We start from the raw sequence: 18,791 nt of genomic DNA on the forward strand, positions 1-18,791 counted from the left end.
GCCCACAGCCAAACTTTGAGGGAGAATGAAACTCATGCACACCCACAGGCACTGCAGCTTTCATTTGCCAAATGGAGAGTATTTGGACTTGAAGCATTTTCTTCCCTCTCGACTCTCTCACCAGGAAGTTGGGGAGGGTGCCATCTGTAGTGACAAGCATCAGTGATGGGGCGGCCTTGAACCTCAACATCAGCACCAACAACCTGGAGGTCAAACTGGGTCGATAACCATGGAACTGGGAGGCACACAGGCTCTCAAAATGTCCCTGGACAATCTAGCACGGAGATTTCTAGAGACTCACTGGACGCTGTGGGCTAGAGGAGCCATACAAATGATTATCAGAAATGATTCTGTCTCCATATTTATTGGGAACCTCAAAAACAGTGAACAGAGATTGACTGCCGCACCAAAACAAGTGCTGATGCAGAATCACGACATGCTTGGGAATTCTGGGTGGTGAATGGGTGGACTGCAAGGCTCAGCAACTTAGCCCATAGTCAAAGGCATCGGGGTTGTTCTGAAAATAGAGATCCAAGAAGCCGAGGAAGATGTTCTTATCTATGAGAAGAGCACGTACTGTGGGGTCCTGCTTCATGGCTGCGATCCAGAGCTGGAGTGCAGGGGTGTGGTTCACACAGCTGCAGGACAGGAGAGAATCGTTAGCACAGCTAAAGGGCAAAGGGGACATGGATCACTTTTTAGACTTACAAGCTACAAGAAATGGATTTACTGGGGCAATAAAGTTATCTCAGTTACCTTACTATCAACTGAGCACAATCACTTACTGGAGGAAAATCTAATTCTTGGAATGGCTGTGTGTGCTTTAGAATTGCAAAAGTTGTTGCTTTTAACCCTGCAGTTAAAATGCTTGTGGATTGAGTGCTCTGGGGAAATAAGGTATCTGTGCTTCACTGTTTGCCAACAAAAAGACAACCCCCTGAAAGACACATCCTTCTGTCATTCTCAGATTTTACTTTAGGAGGTTTGAAAAAAATAAAGACACGTCGTTTCCAAAAACACTTTTTTTGGAAAGCAATGAGTAAAACAATCATTAAACCTTGAAATAATGGAGCTGACTGGGTCCTTTCAAAGACCGATCAGGATGTTTAGGTCTAGGATCTGTAAAGTGACTTGCCCAGGCAATAAACTTGTTAGTGTAAAATCCAGAAGAAGAGGTGAGGGTTCCTAATATGTGGTTCAACACTCTGTTCCCAGAAGAGACAGGTTTTTGTAAAGTTGATGGTGTGACATAGTTTAAAATATCCAAGTTTGTTATATTTGAACTTCCCTAAGTGGGACGCACAGGAGATGCCTCCTGGGTAGACTCAAGTGTGTGCAATATGAAGGAGATGCAGTTCTACCTCGGCAGGACCGGATTCCCAAACACCAGAGTGGCCGGCACCCACCATGCAACCGGCTGGCGTGAGAGCAGAGCCAGCACAAGTTCAGCCTCTCCTGTGAGCATCGTGGAAACAAAGCACATGTTCTGCCCAGGGCTCCTATGAAGCCTCCCTGAGTCTACCAGGCAATTTCTTCTACTTTCAACATCCCTACACTCCCATGCCGTATGGCTGGCCATTTGGTTTATTTGTATAACATCAAGCATATATTACTTTAAAAATCATTTATTTTTTGAAGGGTATGCCTATCTGGGGAAAGATTCCTTGGGGAACTAAGGTGTGAGGAGTAAGGTGTGTGGGATCCGCTGGGTGACACAGCAGGACCAGGTGGAGGGCCACCGAGGAAGCTGCAGACAAGGCGCCAAGACCCTGTGACTGAGACCCTTCCCCTGCTTCTGAGTTCACCACCGGCCTGTGCTGGGTGGGTGTTGAGGACAGCAGGCTCTGTAGCATGGCAGGAGGCTTCTGGACACAGAAAAAATTTTATCAGCAGAAATATGGGTAAAGTTTGGGTCCACAGTTAGTGGCAAAAGAGCACAGATGCATTTTGAACAAGGAAACACATAGTTTAAAACCCGACTGTGTTTCACATTCACATGTGTCACATGTCCGGAGAAGGACAAATGGCACACAGATCATCTCAAGCACTAGGGCGACCCTAGGAATCCACAACCACACAGTTAAATGTCTTACTCGGCTACTCCATATACATCCAGCCGCTCAAACCAAGGCCAAAAGAGGTAATCAATCATGGATATACAGTCTCCAGCGAAGAAGATGGTGTTCTGATAGCCAAGAATCTGAAAGTTTAAACAGAGCAAAAGCAAGTTAACTTACCTATATGCTAACGTATTTATAGACACTAAGTACAAGTATCAAATTAATTCCCAAAGAAGGAGAACCAAGACTTTGATTCTCCTGCCATTTTGTTAGGTGAATGCATCTTCCCTTTTCCTGAGTTTTCTTCCACCTCCTTTAGGGTCGTACTCCTGGCCGTGCTCAGTCCTGCCCTCCTTTCAACCCTGGGGCATTCGTGCAGCTCATCTGACTGGAGGATTCTGAAGGACAGCCCAGCCCAGCCACTCCTTCTCAGCCTAGAACAGGTTCCTCCCTGTGCTAAGCTTCCCAGGGATGAGCTCAGCCCCTGGAGAGGGGGCCCTGCCCCTGACCATCACTGCCTGCTGCTGGGAGGGAGGAGCCACACTAGGAACCCCACTTGTTGCAGTTGTGACTCCCATTCTCCAGGGTCCACTTTATCTGTAAAAAAGGGGACACCACAGTCTCCACACATCTTCCTCTTTTGCCTTGTTTCTCAATCAATTCAAAACTAAGGCAGGGAAGAGCAGGGCTATCTAATGGGCTCGCTCAAATCCCAACACTCTCTTTCTATCATATTTTCTTTGTTTATTTGAGCTCTTTGAACTTCACACATATTGGCCACCCAACACTATCAACTTTTTACATTAAAATACAATTTCCGCATTCCCAAATGGGACAAACCAACCCGGATAGATGAATCATCAAGAAAACAGATAAACTCCTGACAGAGAGATAGCCAAAGACAGTGTGGGGGGTGGGGGACGGAAGGTACTTGAGAATTTAAAAAGCAACAGTGCTTAGCAGAGGTTTTTGTTGGGCCAGGTCTTCCCACAGAAAAAAGTATGACGCCAGTTACCTAGTTAAATCAACCAAAAGACTCTCTTTGACCCACGAAAAGCATAATCAACTAAATACTTCCCCGTAGGCACAGACCTAGATTCCTGTGTCCTTATGTCTCAGGCTTGATTCTTCGTACTCTAGGACAGCTTGTTGCCTCTATGATGTAGTCTCGTGCTAAAGTTAAGAATGACTTCTGGGGACGTCCCTGGTAGCGCAGTGGTTAAGAATCTGCCTGCCAATGCAGGGGACACGGGTTCAAGCCCTGGTCCAGGAAGATCCCACATGCCGCAGAGCAACTAAGCCCGTGCTCCACAACTACTGAGCCTGCGCTCTAAAGCCCGCGAGCCACAACTACTGAGCCCACATGCCACAACTACTGAATCCCGCGTGCCTAGAGCCATGCTCCGCAACAAGAGAAGCCACCGCAATGAGAAGCCCGTGCACCGCAACGAAGAGTAGCCCCGGCTCGCCGCAACCTGTGAAAGCCCATGCGCAGCAACGAAGACCCAGTGCAGCCAAAAATAAATAAATAAATAAATTTACAAAAAAAAAAAAAAGGATGAGCTCTGGTACCAGCAGACCTGGTCCTACCTTGGGCTCTACCTCTCATTCAACATGGAACCCAGGGCAACTTACCCACCTCCTCCTCCAAGCCTCATTTTTCTCATCTGTATAATGGTGGTAATGTTAGTGCCCTCCTCAGAGGTTATGGTGAGGAGTGACGGAATCATGCATGAATATACATGAGCTCTCACGATCAGAAAGCACAGAGACCCCCCAGAGGTTACATCTACAGAAAGCAAATCCTTCCCCAACAGAAAAGATCAATGGGATCCTCCACCTGCCACCCTTCTCAGAGGAGAAAGCAAATCTTGGTGCCCTAAAGTCTATGTCTTCATTACCTCCCAGTATGGCACAGAGGAGACCCCCCTGACTAGTGTCCTGAAAGTCTGAAAAAATGTTAGGTGGCATCACTTTGTTCGAAGAAACTCACAAGATGGTACTAAAGCGGAAGAATCTGGCCAATGAAAACTCAAAACAGATGCTATTTTCAGTCATGTGTAAATAAGTCCTGATTTACAGGGGAAAGGAACAAATGGTTCAGTTTTTATGGATTCCAGAAAGCCCCAAACCTTCTTTATGTTCAGAAACAGATAGTAATCACCCTAACTTTTATCACTGGCTTTGAAACGTATACCTCCATCTTCTTATTGGCCTTTCATGGCATAAACGAGAACTGAGTCTAAACTGATCGACTCTGGAACTTCTATATAACTCTTCTGCTTTACAGAGCAGAGGTACTCTTGAGAAAGTCCTTATCAAAACAGACCACATATGGACATGTACCAGAACCCATGATGATACATTTTTCAAGCTTTTCATTTACTCGGAGTAGGAGTATGCCTTTGAATATATACGATCTTATAGATACAATCAATTTTTATATAAACACTCATAAAGCAGTTTAAGCCTTATCAAGGTGCTTGGTACAATAAAAAGTCAAGATAAGCATATGGATGAAATGAACGAGGCATCAATTACCTTCTGCCAGCCTCTCCCTCGCCCCTGAAATACATTTACACGTTCCCTCGGACTTTCTTTAATCCAAGTGTGACATCAAAATTCCTTGGAGTTCTTGATACAGCTGTAGATTCTTGAGCCCTGCCTCAAACAGGCATTTCTCCACCAGATTTCATACAGAGCAAGTCAAAAATCCCAAGAGAAAAGCAGCCTTCCTATAAACCAGCACAAAGTGCTGGCTCCCCTACAGACACATTGCAGTAACCCAGGAGCACAACGTGGCCAGGCCTCCTTGGAGGTTTATTACCATCTTTAGGATCTTCAGTAGGAGAGCTCCCTCCTCTGCAAACCTGAGACTTTCCGGACACGTGAAATGACTTGTCCCCTTAGAATCACAGAACTTCAGTACTGGAAGGGCCACTGGGATTCTTCTAGTGTGACTCCCCTTCCATTTTTCCATTTATTTATACCATGCTCATTACACAAAGGATTAGAGTTGCAGTGTACAAAAACGTGTACACTAAAATATTAAATATGAAAAATAATAACATGCTAAGATCAGGGGAAGTAAAAGTTAGAACAGAAGGTCAAAATAAGGAAGGGAAATGGTCTCAAGATATCAAGCCAAGGCTCCTGCAGAGTTCTTTAATAAATAAAGCTTTGGATTTGACTTGAGTTTCCTGGCAGTTCAAGTGGAGAGGAAAACATGCTGGTGAGCTGATTCTTGTCTCCTGCGTGGAAGCACAAGAGACTCTTGCTTACAGAGGAGGAAACTCCAACCCAGAGAAGTAAGAGGGCTCTCTGGTTAGTGCCAGAGCTGAGACAAAAACACCATTCTCCTAAGTCCCAGACTAGTATCAACCCTGTGTCATTCAACTTCAAATAGGTATGTATGATGACTCTAATCACAGAGGCTTCCCCAAGTCTCTTGTGAATTCTTTGCCTGTTCTTAAAATGTATGTAGCAGCAAAAAGCTTAGAATCAGCAAACTCTGAAAGCCTCTTTCCCTCTACATCCAAGGACTGGCTCAGCTCTGAGCGTCCCTGTGAGAACTTCCCCCTCAATTTTCTTCTTGCTCAGACTCTCTGTCAGGGGCTCTGCCAGAGCAGCTAACTAACCAAGAGATGTGACACAATCATGGCAAAAGAGCTTTTCAAAGATTCTCTCCTTCCTGTTTCATTCCATGGATAAGAAGGTCTTCAGGCAACTTGACTCAAAAGAGTTCTTCTGTGATCTCAGTTTAAACTAAGTCCCTTGCTTACAGCCAATTAGCTGCTCTGACAACTTTTCAGATACTCAGAAGTAAAAATAAACCGACAGTCTTAATGTCCAATGTCTTATCGTTCCTAAGTGTGCTGTCATCAGAAACAGAACAGGAAGCTGTGGCTATACCTCGACCCACTCAGCGGTGCTTATGTTAATATCCAATGTCATTTTTAAAAACTCTGTTTTGAGTTTTTCCTGTCACCCACCTGCCACATATAATGATATTGGCCATTCTTAATGTTGAATCGCTTTTCTCATGATGGACTCCCTCACTCTCAGAACTATTGTCCTTGGTATCATCAAGCAAGGCAAGATGGCCTGCTGAGAGAAGACACTTTTCCACCAAGGCCCTAGACATCCCCACAAGGCCATGCATGGCCTGAGGAGGCAACTGAGGCTCTAGCTTCAAGCCCTCAGGCTTCCTTGAAGTGTTAACACATCTTCAATTCAGATTAAGAATTGAGATATTTTAGGGAAAGCCATTTGATGTTCTGGAATAGTAGAAAACTCTATTTTTAAAACTTTTCTGTTCTCCAGTTCACTGAAAAATGACTACAGATCATTGTCTTGCTTTTAGATGTGACAGGGGATTAGGAGTGAGCATGCCAATCAAGAGAGAGGGACTGCTTGGTGAGACCTGAGTACCGCTACTTTCACCCCAAACTTGAAAAGCCTGGAAGGGCCACTCATTTACTGCGAAGGCCTCTTGGGCTCCCCCAGGCGGACGAAAGGAGGTTCGTGCTAGAGCGCACGTAGAAGGAAGAAGGGCGCGGGGCTCTCCCTCCTGGCCATCGTGGTGAGGCTCACTGGCCGGGGCTTCCCCGCCAAGAGATTCAACAAGGAGGAAAAGGAAATCTGCAAAAATTTTTTAAGGAGCAAGATTGTAAAGAGAAGCAAAGCCCAGACTTCCTCAAACCAGGCATTCTAAAAAGCTTCTTCAGTCTACAATCTTGGACTCTCAAGTGCAGCTTCAATAACTGCACTTTAGGCCTTGACTTAGCCACCTGCCCTGCACGTGGTCATTTACACCACAGCCGACAAATCCCGGACTTCTAACCAGGACAGCCTGGTGGCTCTCAGCGGGTGCTGCTGTCCTGGTTGGAGGAGGAAGAAAGAGGTTTTTCTTGATGGAAATAGTTCTTAAGAAGCAGACCCGGGACTTCCCTGGTGGCACAGTGGTTAAGAATCTGCCTGCCAACGCAGGGGACACGGGCTCGAGCCCTGGTCCGGGAAGATCCCACATGCCGCGGAGCAACTGAGCCCGTGCACCATAACTACTGAGCCCGCGGGCCACAACTACTGAAGCCCACGTGCCTAGAGCCCGTGCTCCGCAACAAGAGAAGCCACCGCAGTGAGAAGCCCGCTCACCGCAATGAAGAGTAGCCCCCGCTCGCCGCAACTAGAGAAAGCCCCCATGCAGCAACAAAGACCCAGTGCAGCCATAAATAAGTAAATAAATAAATAATAAATTTAAAAAAATCAAATAGCAATTTATTTAAAAAAAAAAATGAAGCAGACCCCCCTCCCGCAATAAAATACACAAAGCCACTTGCCGGTACATCAGCAATGCAGGCCCTTATCCAGAAGCAGAAGCAAAGTACTCAACTCCAGGGCAGAAATCTTATAAGTTCATATAAGATAAGGGGGAGATTCTCAAGATTTCACATTTCAGGTCCCTGCTACACTGACATACTATAGCTGAGGCTGAGCTAACGAAGATGAACTGATTCCCTTTAAAACAAACCAAGGGTAGAGAACAAACTTAGAGTATAAATAAAGCCACTTCTCTAGAAAGAAGCCTGAGAAGTAGGGTCTGTGCAGAACACGGCCCTCCTACTGACCACCACTTACAACCTGGAGCTCCCTGTGAGGATCTGGAATGCAATCTGTCAACACTTGGGGGGATCAAAGGACCACCCTGAAAATTCTATCCTGGAATCCTTTTCATGGGCTTAATTCTTTTGTCAAGATATATTTGTAAGATAGTAGGGGGGAAAAGCTAGTCGGGTAAGTCTTGACAAGTCAAATATCTTTTAGGTGATGGGTGGTGGATGAAAATATAAATGAATATCAAATCTCTGAAGGAGGAGAGGATTTCCTATGTATAAAAGTATAAGAAATCACAACAGGAAAGACTTATAGAACAATAATGTTATATTTATATATGTACAAAACAAAGACAAAAAGTTAAAACAAAACCAAAAAATGTGCCTTAAAAACAGGCCAATATCCTTTATATATAAGGAACTCTAAAAAAAAACAAATCAACAAGGAAAATCAGTAAGACCTTGACAAACAGATGGGTAGTAGACCACTTTCATAAATAAAACACCAAGAGATGGAATACTTTGGGGGAAAATCTACCACCTCACTAGCAATCAAAGAAATATACATTAAATCAACGATGAGAAACTACTGTTTCTCAAAACAGGCAAATATCTTTTAAAATGAAATCTCCCAACAGTGAAAAGGGGATGGATGATACAAAGGGCATTTTCCGTACACTGAGGGTGGGGGGTATACAGCACATATCTTGGAGGAAGCAGTTTAGTAACATCCAGCTCCAGCCTCTAAAGTGGTCATACCCCTTGATCTGGTAACTCTATTCCTGGAAGTGCAGCCTAAGGACATATTCTAAAATAAGAGAAAAGGATTTTTATGCAAAGAAGCTGCTGTTCCTGGCAGCATCATTCACAATGGTAAGCAACTGAAACAAACTAAATAACTCGAATGAGTGTTGCTGGATAAATAACTATGGCTTATACATATGGCAAATTATGCAGAATGAAAAGTGATTTTTTCCATCTTTAATAATTACACATCTAATAGAGAAATACATTCTCATTATTTAAAAAAAATTCAAACACAGAAAGCAGTATAAAAGGTAAAGACTCTCCCTCCCTATCCCTGCTCTTAACCACTTTTCTTTCCCACCCCAGTGCTAATCCCCTTCCCAGTAGCAGTCACCAGTAGGAGTCTGATGTGTGTCTCTCCAGACATTTTTCCAGGCGTTTATTTACATGTATATATATATATGCATTTATAGTTAAGTTTTGTTTTCTTCTACAAAATTGGATCATATCACTTGTATTACTGTGTAATTCATTTAATATTTCTAGGCAATCTTTTCATCTCAGTACACGTGGATCTACCTCATTCTTTTTTTTATAAATTTTTAAAATTCTATTTATTTTATTTTTGGCTGCGTTAGGTCTTTGTTGCTGTGCGCGGGCTGCTCATTGTGGTGGCTTCTCTTGCTGCAGAGCACGGGCTCTAGGCGTGTAGGCTTCAGTAGCTGTGGCTTGTGGGCTCTGGAGCACAGGCTCAGTAGTTGTGGTGCACAGGCTTAGTTGCTCCGCGGCTTGTTGTATCTTCCCGGACCAGGGCTGGAACCCGTGGCCCCTGCATTGGCAGGCGGATTCTTAACCGCTGCGCCACCAGGCTTCAAAGCCTTCATTTAACCATTCTCTATCTAATGTACATTAAGGTTTATAATTTTTCACCATAACAAATAAGGCTACTCTAATAAACACCCTTATACCCATAAATAAGCATTTCTAGAGTTTATTAAAATATGGGGAAAATCCTTAGGTCATAATGGTAACCAAGTTCTATATACAGTACAATTTCAACTACATAATAATATACATAAGAAAAGGAGAGAAAAAAATAATAACAGTGGTTGTTTCTGGGTAGTGGGATTATGAATTTCTTTTCTTAGTTTCTATATTTTTCCGTATTTTCCAAACTTTCTCTAATGAACAAGTATTACTTTATAATCAAAGATGAGTAAAATTAAATTTTAAATAACAAGAAGAACTATTATTCTATTGTTTACATGGTGGGAGAAGGTATAGAGGAAGTTTATTAAAAGAAATACAGCAAATATTAGTTTACCTAGAAAGCAGCTGTCAGAATTGGACAATGAATTAAGTTACCAAACTAGCAGCACTAAAACTGCTCAAGTAGCCACGGTGACTAGAAGATAACCAGTTCCCCAGTGTGGAGGAATGGTGATTACAACCAAAAAATGGCACGTAGGTGGACATGCTGAATTAGCTAACAAATCCAAGAGAACTGACAACACATGTCCGAGCCAAAATCTCATAAATGAATGTTCACAGCAACACTATTCATAAGAGTCAAAAAGTGGAAACAACCCAAGTATCCATCAACTGATGCGTGGATAAACAAGATTGGTGTATCCACACAATGAAATACTACTAAGCCATAAAAAGGAATGAAGCATGAAACTTGAAAACATTACACTAAGTAAAAGAAACACATGGAAGGCTAACGTTAAATGATTCCGTATATGAAATGTCCAAAACAGGTAAATCCATAGCGAAAGAAAGTAAATTAGTAGTTGCCTATAACTGGGAGGGTTTGGAAGAAATGGGGAGTGACTGTAATCTGGCTGAATCCTGTCCTTCACTGCACTTGGACTTGATTGGACTACTTCCATAATGAAAATATTTAGAATGAAGGCACTGCCACCCGAAAAAAGAACAGCTGAAAGGTTCTGCCAACATTCCAATCCACAAAGATAAAAGAAAGGTGGGATCAGGTGCTATTTTGAAATGAAAGTCAGTAATAAAGATTAAAAATCTAAAGCTTAAAAAAATTACGCTGCTGAGATGAATGATTCAGTAAAGACTAGCCAATAGGTTTGAAGACAGAACGTGTGGTTAGAGAAGGGCAGCCCAGCAGTTTTTAAAACTCAGGAAAATGTTCAGAACAGGAAAGCAAGTGGGGAGCCTGCTGGTTAGAGAGAAAAACAGCAGTAATGTATCTCAAAGAATTGTAAAAATAACATAGAAAAATATGGTTATATAACAAGCACAATAAGCCTTTAATTTCGATGAAACTTTTTTTTAAAGAAAAATTTAAAAGTCAGACAGGGCATTTATTTCAAAAGAAGAAAATGTCAGAGTGTAAGGCTGCAAAAGTTAAACTGAGCCGTTTGCTTGAGGATAACGCAGCAGAAAATTATACATTGGTCTCTTAAGTTGTTTATCACTCAGAAAGCCCAAGGATATTTAAGATATTTTCAACTCACAGAAAATCCTGATTGTACAAAACCATGTGAAAAAAAATTGTACATGTCATCTCTATTAATAGAGAGGGACCATCTCTATTAGAATTATTCGGACAAGTTCCAATTTCACTAGAATCTCCTAGAGTCAATACACCGGTATTGAGAGGAATGAATCAAATAATTCAAGCTCAGTGGGCATGTTTCAGATTCTGATATTGCCTTTGTTGTAGTTATAATTCCTGCTAACATTTTAGGGGACAAAAGCTACATTCAAATCTGGTAGAACAATGCTGAATACTCAGTGGTCCTTAAACTAGCCCTGGTTTAGGTAGCTTTCACTGATGCTATTTATTAGATCTGACAGGGTTGTTGGCAAGATTAAATGAGAGGATGTATGCAAAGCACCTGTAGCATCATGCCTGGCACAAAAATGCAGATTCACTTCCCCTGGAAGAACCCAGCTAAAGAACTGTGCCTCCATCGTAATATTATACGTTTCTTTAGCAATCTGTAATTTTCAAAGTTCATCCATCATCCAAACACAGAGTAGGAGGAACACAGTTCGAAATGTGTTTTTAATTATCTCTGAATTTAAAGGGTTTTGTTTCCCAGCTCCTTTCCCTGGCCCAGGAATTAACTGTAAAAAGGTAACCAGACATGATAAAATTAGTTCAGCTAATCTTTGAAATAAAGACCTTAAACATTCTCTGTGGGCCAAGAGCTTTCAAACTTCTTTTTGAAAGCACAGGTCCCCCTCCCTCTCCAAATTCCAGCTTATTGGATGTCTTGTTAAATCCGGTGATAAGAGCGGGGCTGGTCTGGCTGAAGCAGGATTTGGAACCACCCACCAGACCTCCCCTACTCAGTGGTCCCTCTGTAGAACCCAGAAACTCTCTGTTTTAAAACACTCCCTCATTCTATAAATGTGGAAACCAAGGCACAGAGAGGTCCAGAACCTTGCCAAAGGTTTTGTCATCTAGTAAAGCCAAGTCTAGGATCTAAAAGTCTACCTCATCCTAGTTGCCTCCTTGGAGTCAGGACCACAGTCTGTATTCTCAGGACCAAAGGCTGACATTTCTTACACATGACTATTCATCATCCAGAAATACTGCAACTGTATAAATCTAAGATAGGCAGCTGGAATTGTAAATAAACTGAACTGCTTCCACTTAACAAAGGTCAAATGGAAGCATATTAGTTATCAGCCTTCCCTTAAGGGGATAAAAATAGCATTCTCTGGCTGCCAAAAGAACTACAACCCACCCATAGGGGGAATTTATCAGTTTCTGGAACAAAGATAAAGGAAGTCAAAGAACCGCCTTCCAGGTTATTCTAGATGTACAGGGTAAGTAGCCCTATTACTGCTGGATTTTTTTTTTTTTTTTTGCCTCACCACAGGGCTGGTGGGATCTTAGTTCCCCAACCAGGGATTGAACCCAGGCCCTCAGCAGTGAGAGTGCAGAGTCCTAACCACTGGACCACTGGACCACCAGGAAATTCCCCATTACTGCCAGATTAATGGAGGATCTGATAACAGTCATTGCTCCTTGCTTACCCATAGACACTTTCCCCTTCTTTCTTTTTTTCTTTTTTTTTTTTTCTTTTTTTTGTTTGCAGTAGGTGGGCCTCTCACTGTTGTGGCCTCTCCCGTTGCGGAGCACAGGCTCCGGACGCATAGGCTCAGCGGCCATGGCTCACGGGCCTAGCCGCTCCACGGCATGTGGGATCTTCCTGGACTGGGGCACGAACCCGTGTCCCCTGCATCGGCAGGTGGACTCTCAACCACTGCTCCACCAGGAAAGCCCTCCCCTTCTTTCTTGATTATAGAACTCTGATTTTATGCAGGGTGTTCCCAGCTAAAAGACTAAATTTCCCAGCCTCCCCTGCAGATACTTATGACTCTACAACTAGGTTCTGGCCAATCAGATTTAAGTAGTCATGGGGTAGGACTTTTAGGAAAGCCTTTATAGTAGTATGGCCTTTTGCCATTTTTTCCTTTCTGTTGTCCTTTCTGTGACCTGGAACTTGGATGTGATGGCTGCAATTCTAGCAGCTATCTTGTTATTTTGAGGATATAAGCCTTGCACCAAAAATAACAGAACAGGAAGAGAGAAAAAGCCTCAGTCCCTGGTAACTTCATGAAGAAGGCATCAAAACAGCCCTGTACTACCTTACCTCTCTCTCTCTCTCTCTCTCTCTCTCTCTCTCTCTCTGTGTGTGTGTGTGTGTGTGTGTGTGTGTGTAAGAATAAATCCTTCAAGGACAAATTTACAGTGGTTAGGTCCCTTTTACTAGCAGCTGAACACAATCTCTAACCAACATAGACCTTGGACTCAGTGGCAGAAGCTAGAGGATCCATGCATAGATACTTAAGGAATGTGGTGATTCTGGCAAAGGAAGAAATTCATCACATGCCCTGCCTTACTCCTTGCCAGATTTTCAAGGAAAGTTCCAGAGCAGGTTAGCAGAGGGCAAGTACCCACAGGTTAAAATCAGATGCCTAGTAACTGAACTTATCAAAGTCTGGCAGGAAAAGAATAAATCTGTGAAAGTGGAGGGTGCCAGGGTGACCAGGGTGGGGACCCGCATCACTTCTTCCACTGCATCTGGCCAGGAGGGGGGCCCATTTTGTACCTCTTCCAGGTTGCAGAACTCCTGACGCAGGGCTACCTTCAGATCAACGCGTTCTCTCCCACGTCTCGATGCTATCAGACACATCTTGGTCAAATGTGGGACCTGATCAGAGGACACAGGTTCTTAGTGGAGAAGTCTGAGGGCTCCTGCTCTGCCTAAAAATGCAGCCAGAGCTTTGTCACTCCAGCTGAACAGGCCAACACCCACATCCAGGCTCCCCAGCTCCCTCTGAGGGCCACCTCTGTGGTTTCAGGAATCCACTTGTCACAGCACCCTGGTAAACAAGGTGTTTTAGAGGGGGCTCTCCGGTGCTCCTAACTTGGTCAGCTATTTCCATGCTGTACAATCTTGGGTAGGGCACTTACCCTCTCTAAGCCTCAGTGTTCTCATCTGAGGAATGGAGCAATAATAATACCCACTTTAAAAGGCAGTGGTGAGGCTTAAACGAGTTAACCTTTATAAGGTAGTTAGAACAGTGCTTGGCACATCACAAGTGCTCAACAGACATCAGCTATTAATATCACTGAGTTATTTTTGTTTCTTTTCAAAGAGAACTGTCTTAAAATTTCTCCATCATATTCTCTCCCACTATCAACAGGTGCCCCCTTTTCTCTCTTCTACACATTTCCTGGATGGTTGGCACTCTTGTTCCCCATAAAGGCCAATCTCCTTCTGTGCATTACCTTTTTCACACCCCAATTTTTTTTTTTTTTAACCTGGGATCTTGGAAATGTTTCCTTTAAAGTATCACCAGTTTTCAATTCTTTCAATCCTCCTGTCTCAAGTTACACAGTCATAACTATGCCATAGCCGTAACTCTTGAGACTGCTAGTTCAAATGGAAAAGTACCTATCGGCTAAGCCTTTAACCTTTAATATCAGAGGTCCCAGCTTCACTATAATTCCACACCAGTTATCCTCCTAAGGCACACATATGTATTAAAACATATCAATTTCACCAACGATTTGACTTTTAAAATGGATTGGAGTTTGGGAAAGACATACAAAGTAAAACAGAGTGTAAGTGGCTTTTAAAAAAAATTGGATATACCTTGTAGAATAGCTCCAATAACATCTTTTGGCGAGCTCGCTCATAAGGGTCACATGGATACAGCTTCCTTCCAGGGTAAGCGTCATCCAGGTACTCACAAGCAATGGCAGAGTCATAGATCAGTTGACATTTGCTGTTCTCCAGGACAGGAATTTGGCCAAAAGGGTGCTTTGTAAAGAACCATTCAGGCTTGTTTCTCAGGTTAATGTTGATGACTTCATGTCTTACAAAGCAAAGGGAAAACAGGACAGAACAAAACTGAAAGGCTTAGGCAGGCAGACACTCATCTTGAAAGCAGAAGCAATCAACCCATAAAATTAAAATTTGCCATAAGTTTTTTTTTAATTTAGGTTTGTACAAAGAAAAATACATAACAACATCGTCTTCATTCCTGCAGTAAGATGTGCTCGATGTTTTCGATGCCTTATCCCATTAACTCCTCATGATGAGCAGCAACGGAGGGGAGGCAAAGAAAACACTTAACACAGCCCCTGTGAGAAACAAGCCTCCCTGTGGTTGAATCTCCTGCCCAATATCACCCACTAAGAAGTGGCAGAGCCGGGATGGGAGGCCAGGAGGTCTGACCCAGAGCTCACAAGCTTAACCATGGCACCACAGATTTCAGGACATTTTAAAGTTCGAAAGTACAAATCTGATATCCGGAGACATTTTTCATTTGCCACAGCTGGAGGGAGGGGGATTCTACTGCCATCTAACGGGTAGAGGCCAGGGATGCCGTTAGACATCCAGCAGTGCACAGGACAGCTCCTCCCTCACCAAACACACAGAGCAAAGAACTATCCAGCTCCGAATGGCAACAGTGCCAAGGGTGAGAAACCCTGCCCCAAAGAAGTATTTACATCAGTTCCTAAGCTGCCACTTCATCACTGGGGGTAAAACATCAATTGTTATTTTTCTTAAAAAAAAAAAAAAAAGTAACCTTAAGGCCAAGTAGAATTGAGCAAGAGGGAAGAACCTGGAAATATAAGCCATAGAAACTCCACACAGCAGAATTACATAATTTTCTTTAAAACATCTCTGTATTAGTCTCTGCATCTCTTTAACATGAATCCGAAACTCCCCAACTACCGATTCTCCAAGGCCAGAGTCAAGAGGCTGGAGTAACACTTCTCAACACCTTGGCTTTGAGCTGGTCCATCCAGCCATCCACATTCCAGCAAAGTTGCTCTGCCTTCCAAATCCAGATGTCCTTTGCAGGAGCTTGTCTTGCAAAATTCCTTCTGGACGGGTGTGTACCTGTTTATCAGGTGTGTGGGAAACTTCAAGACACCTCTTTGATAGCAGTTCCTTCTAGTTCACTGTTTGGAACTATTTGTTCATTCATTCAAAAAATAGTTTTAAGCACCTACTACGTGCCAGGCTCTCTTCTGGCCCATGAACAAGAGAGACAAGTCCCTACCTTCAAGAACTTACATTTGTGTGTGTGTCAGTGTGTGTTTCTATGTGTGTTGGGGGAGGGGCTGGGAGATGTAAAGGAAAGATGGATAAACAAATAAGAAAACATTGCAAGCGCAATGAAGAGAACAGAACTGACCTGAAGACGCCTGGGGTGGGGTGGGGTTTACACTGGACGGAGCAGTCAGAGAAGGCCCCGGTAGCCTCCGTGGTGCCTTTCTTCACAAGCTCTAGGGGAGGAACCAGCTCACCCAGCCATCATTCAGTTTACTCTGAGCTGTCCTAAAAGTCTCCTGCACAGGCCTGTCTCTGCATTTCAGGACGGCACTCTCAAGAACCTGTCCTTTGCTAACCGTTTATTGACTTTGCCTCAGAAGAAAGGCACAGAGAGCCTCTGAAATCTGAGCAGGGCTCCCCAGATATTAGACGTTCCCACGCGCCTATGGGGGCCCCCCTGCTTCTCACCTGATGCCTTTGGCCCGGAGGACCAGGCGCGTCCTGTGCGCGTGGGGGCAGAACCTCATGCTGTAGAGGCGGATCAGGCCCTCTGGGACAGGACCTGGTGGGGCGCTCCCTGCAGGCGGAGGGGGATACAGGGAGGCGGATTAGCCCAGAGGGGAGAGGGGCTCACTCGCCTCCCCAGGACCCCAAGAGGGTCGCGGGTGCTCCGCCTCCCGTGTCCCACAGAAGACACCTTTTTTTTTGCACGTGGCTTTTGTGCGGAGGAACCCTGTCCCTGCTCGCCACGCTGGTCTGGAGGTCAAGGCTGGCAGCCGCCTCACCAGAGCCAACATCCAGCCACGGGGCGACCCCAGCCCGCGGACAGCTGTCAAGAGGACTCACCTTCCCCCAAGGTCCTGGTCGCATCGTCGTCCCTCACGCTCTCCTGGCGTCTGCTTAGCGACCCACACTCACAGTCGTGGCCATGTGGCTTGCTGCCGCCACTGCAGGCTCCAAGGACAGCAGCGCTCCTCTGGATCTCCCCTCTTGCCCGAAATTCAGCTTCGCAGCAACAGGGCAGTGGCGAGGTACAGGGGGAGTGATCCAGGATGGCAGCTAGGATTATTCAACCTGCAGACATAGCCCCAGATTCAGAAGCCGTAGTAGGAGTGGGGTAAGAACAAAAAGCAAAAAAACAAAACAACAAAAAACAAACGAAAAACACCTGAAGAGTACCCCTTGCTTTGAACTCACAACATCCTGTGCGGTCTCTTCTCTGCATCAAGAATCCGTGAAGAATGGACATTTAAACTCCACTTATTTCAAAGGAGTTTAATAAAAAATTGACCAGGGTAACGCTAACGTTTTCTTTCCCATTCTAAACCCTCCCTCTTGTGTATCTAAGACAATTGGCCATACCCTGTGTCTAATGAGTATTTATTTTAAAATAAGGCCAAACCTTTTCATGATCTAGCAGATAAGAAGAAACACGTGTTAGTGTTAAGATCTTGCACGACCCTAAGAGCGTCTCCTTAAATTTTGTGTTCTCATTGCCCCACCCTAGTTCTGGCCACATTTATGAGATTTTACTCAAACTATGAAAAACTGGTGATGAACAGAAACGAGATACCTAGAGGCAGAGACACATTTGTGAGCTCTTTCCAACTCTCAGTATAAATTTCAGAGAAGACCCTTTTTAATTCCCAAGGACACACTGCGAACAGCCAGCAATACAGGGGCCACTTGGATAGCACGCCCATCTACATGAGATAAAGGAGGTAGCTCTCTTTTGCTCTGACCTTAAGAAGCTGAGATCCTAAAATTTAGCAGGTGGAAGTACAATTCTTTTAATTGTTACAGGATAGAGCTGAAATGGGAATTGCTTGTAAATGCATTTTATGGGGTTGACAGGTAAAGAAGGAAAGAAAAGTATTATGTTTCACTCACAGTGACTAAATGATTTCCATGGGTTGGCTACCTTATTTGATTCCCACAACCACTCAGTCAGCTATTATTATTATTGCTATTTTACAAGTTAGAAAATAATCTCAGAAAAATAGGAAATGCCCTGGTGGTCCAGTGGTTAGGACTCGGTGCTGCCACTGCCAGGGGCCCAGGTTCTAACCCTGGTCAGGGAAGTAGGATCCCACAAGCTGCGCAGTGTGGCCAAAAAAAAGAAAAAGAAAAAGAAAATTATTTGCCCAAAGTGACCAGTGAGTAGGGTTGAAGAACTTTAAAAGTCCGAAGTCTGGCTCAGTGACTTGGCCTCTAAAGCTGGCAGCAGTGTGGAGAGGAAAGGACATAAATCCAACAAAAGATATAGTGCATAATAGCTGCTCAACAAATGTTAGCTGAATCTAAATATCTTTTATTAAAGTACCAGAACCTAATTATGTAGCTTATGAACAGGCACCTTTTGGTCTTTGGAATTCCAACCTATCCAGATATTCTTGGCTAACAGTGTTTACGTTTTTTTCTGCTGAATAAGAATCTTTGAAAATCTTCAGAATAGTCACTCGACTACATTCTTTGCTAAGTTACTCAGAGTGATTTTATGTAAGATATGGTAAGTTGTCACTTTCTAAGAACTGGGGAATGGCAAAATGTATGAATAAATGTCCTCTGGAAAGAAAATGCATATATGCCACCAAGAAGCCTGGCACTGGAAAAGACAAATTGGTTCTTGACTTGCCATGCTGGCAGTTTTGCATCTGGAAGACAGAGGAAGTAATAAGATAACTACTCTTCTGGAGCTAATTTTGATCAAAAAGTACAAAGTGGAGGATAAAATAGGAACAATCAACATAACCATGTCATGTGAGAGCTTCTGGTAGACAAGGAGCTGACTCCTGATCAGACAAATATAA

At 43.7% G+C, this 18,791-nt stretch overlaps 1 protein-coding gene across 1 annotated transcript; it reads right to left on the reverse strand.

The window, feature by feature from the left end:
• Window positions 1–478: 478 nt before the first annotated feature.
• GSTO2 (glutathione S-transferase omega 2) lies at window positions 479–16,544 on the reverse strand. The gene is made up of 5 exons (XM_060103777.1): window positions 16,450–16,544; window positions 14,569–14,791; window positions 13,519–13,620; window positions 2,094–2,200; window positions 479–638 (listed from the first exon to the last, which is right to left on the reverse strand). Exons 1-5 carry the CDS (start codon window positions 16,506–16,508, stop codon window positions 479–481), a joined length of 651 nt encoding a protein of 216 aa, XP_059959760.1. The 5' UTR covers window positions 16,509–16,544.
• Between the last annotated feature and the right edge of the window lie 2,247 nt (window positions 16,545–18,791).

This window comes from Mesoplodon densirostris, chromosome 1, assembly GCF_025265405.1.
Source record: "Mesoplodon densirostris isolate mMesDen1 chromosome 1, mMesDen1 primary haplotype, whole genome shotgun sequence".
Taxonomy (NCBI): domain Eukaryota; kingdom Metazoa; phylum Chordata; class Mammalia; order Artiodactyla; family Ziphiidae; genus Mesoplodon; species Mesoplodon densirostris.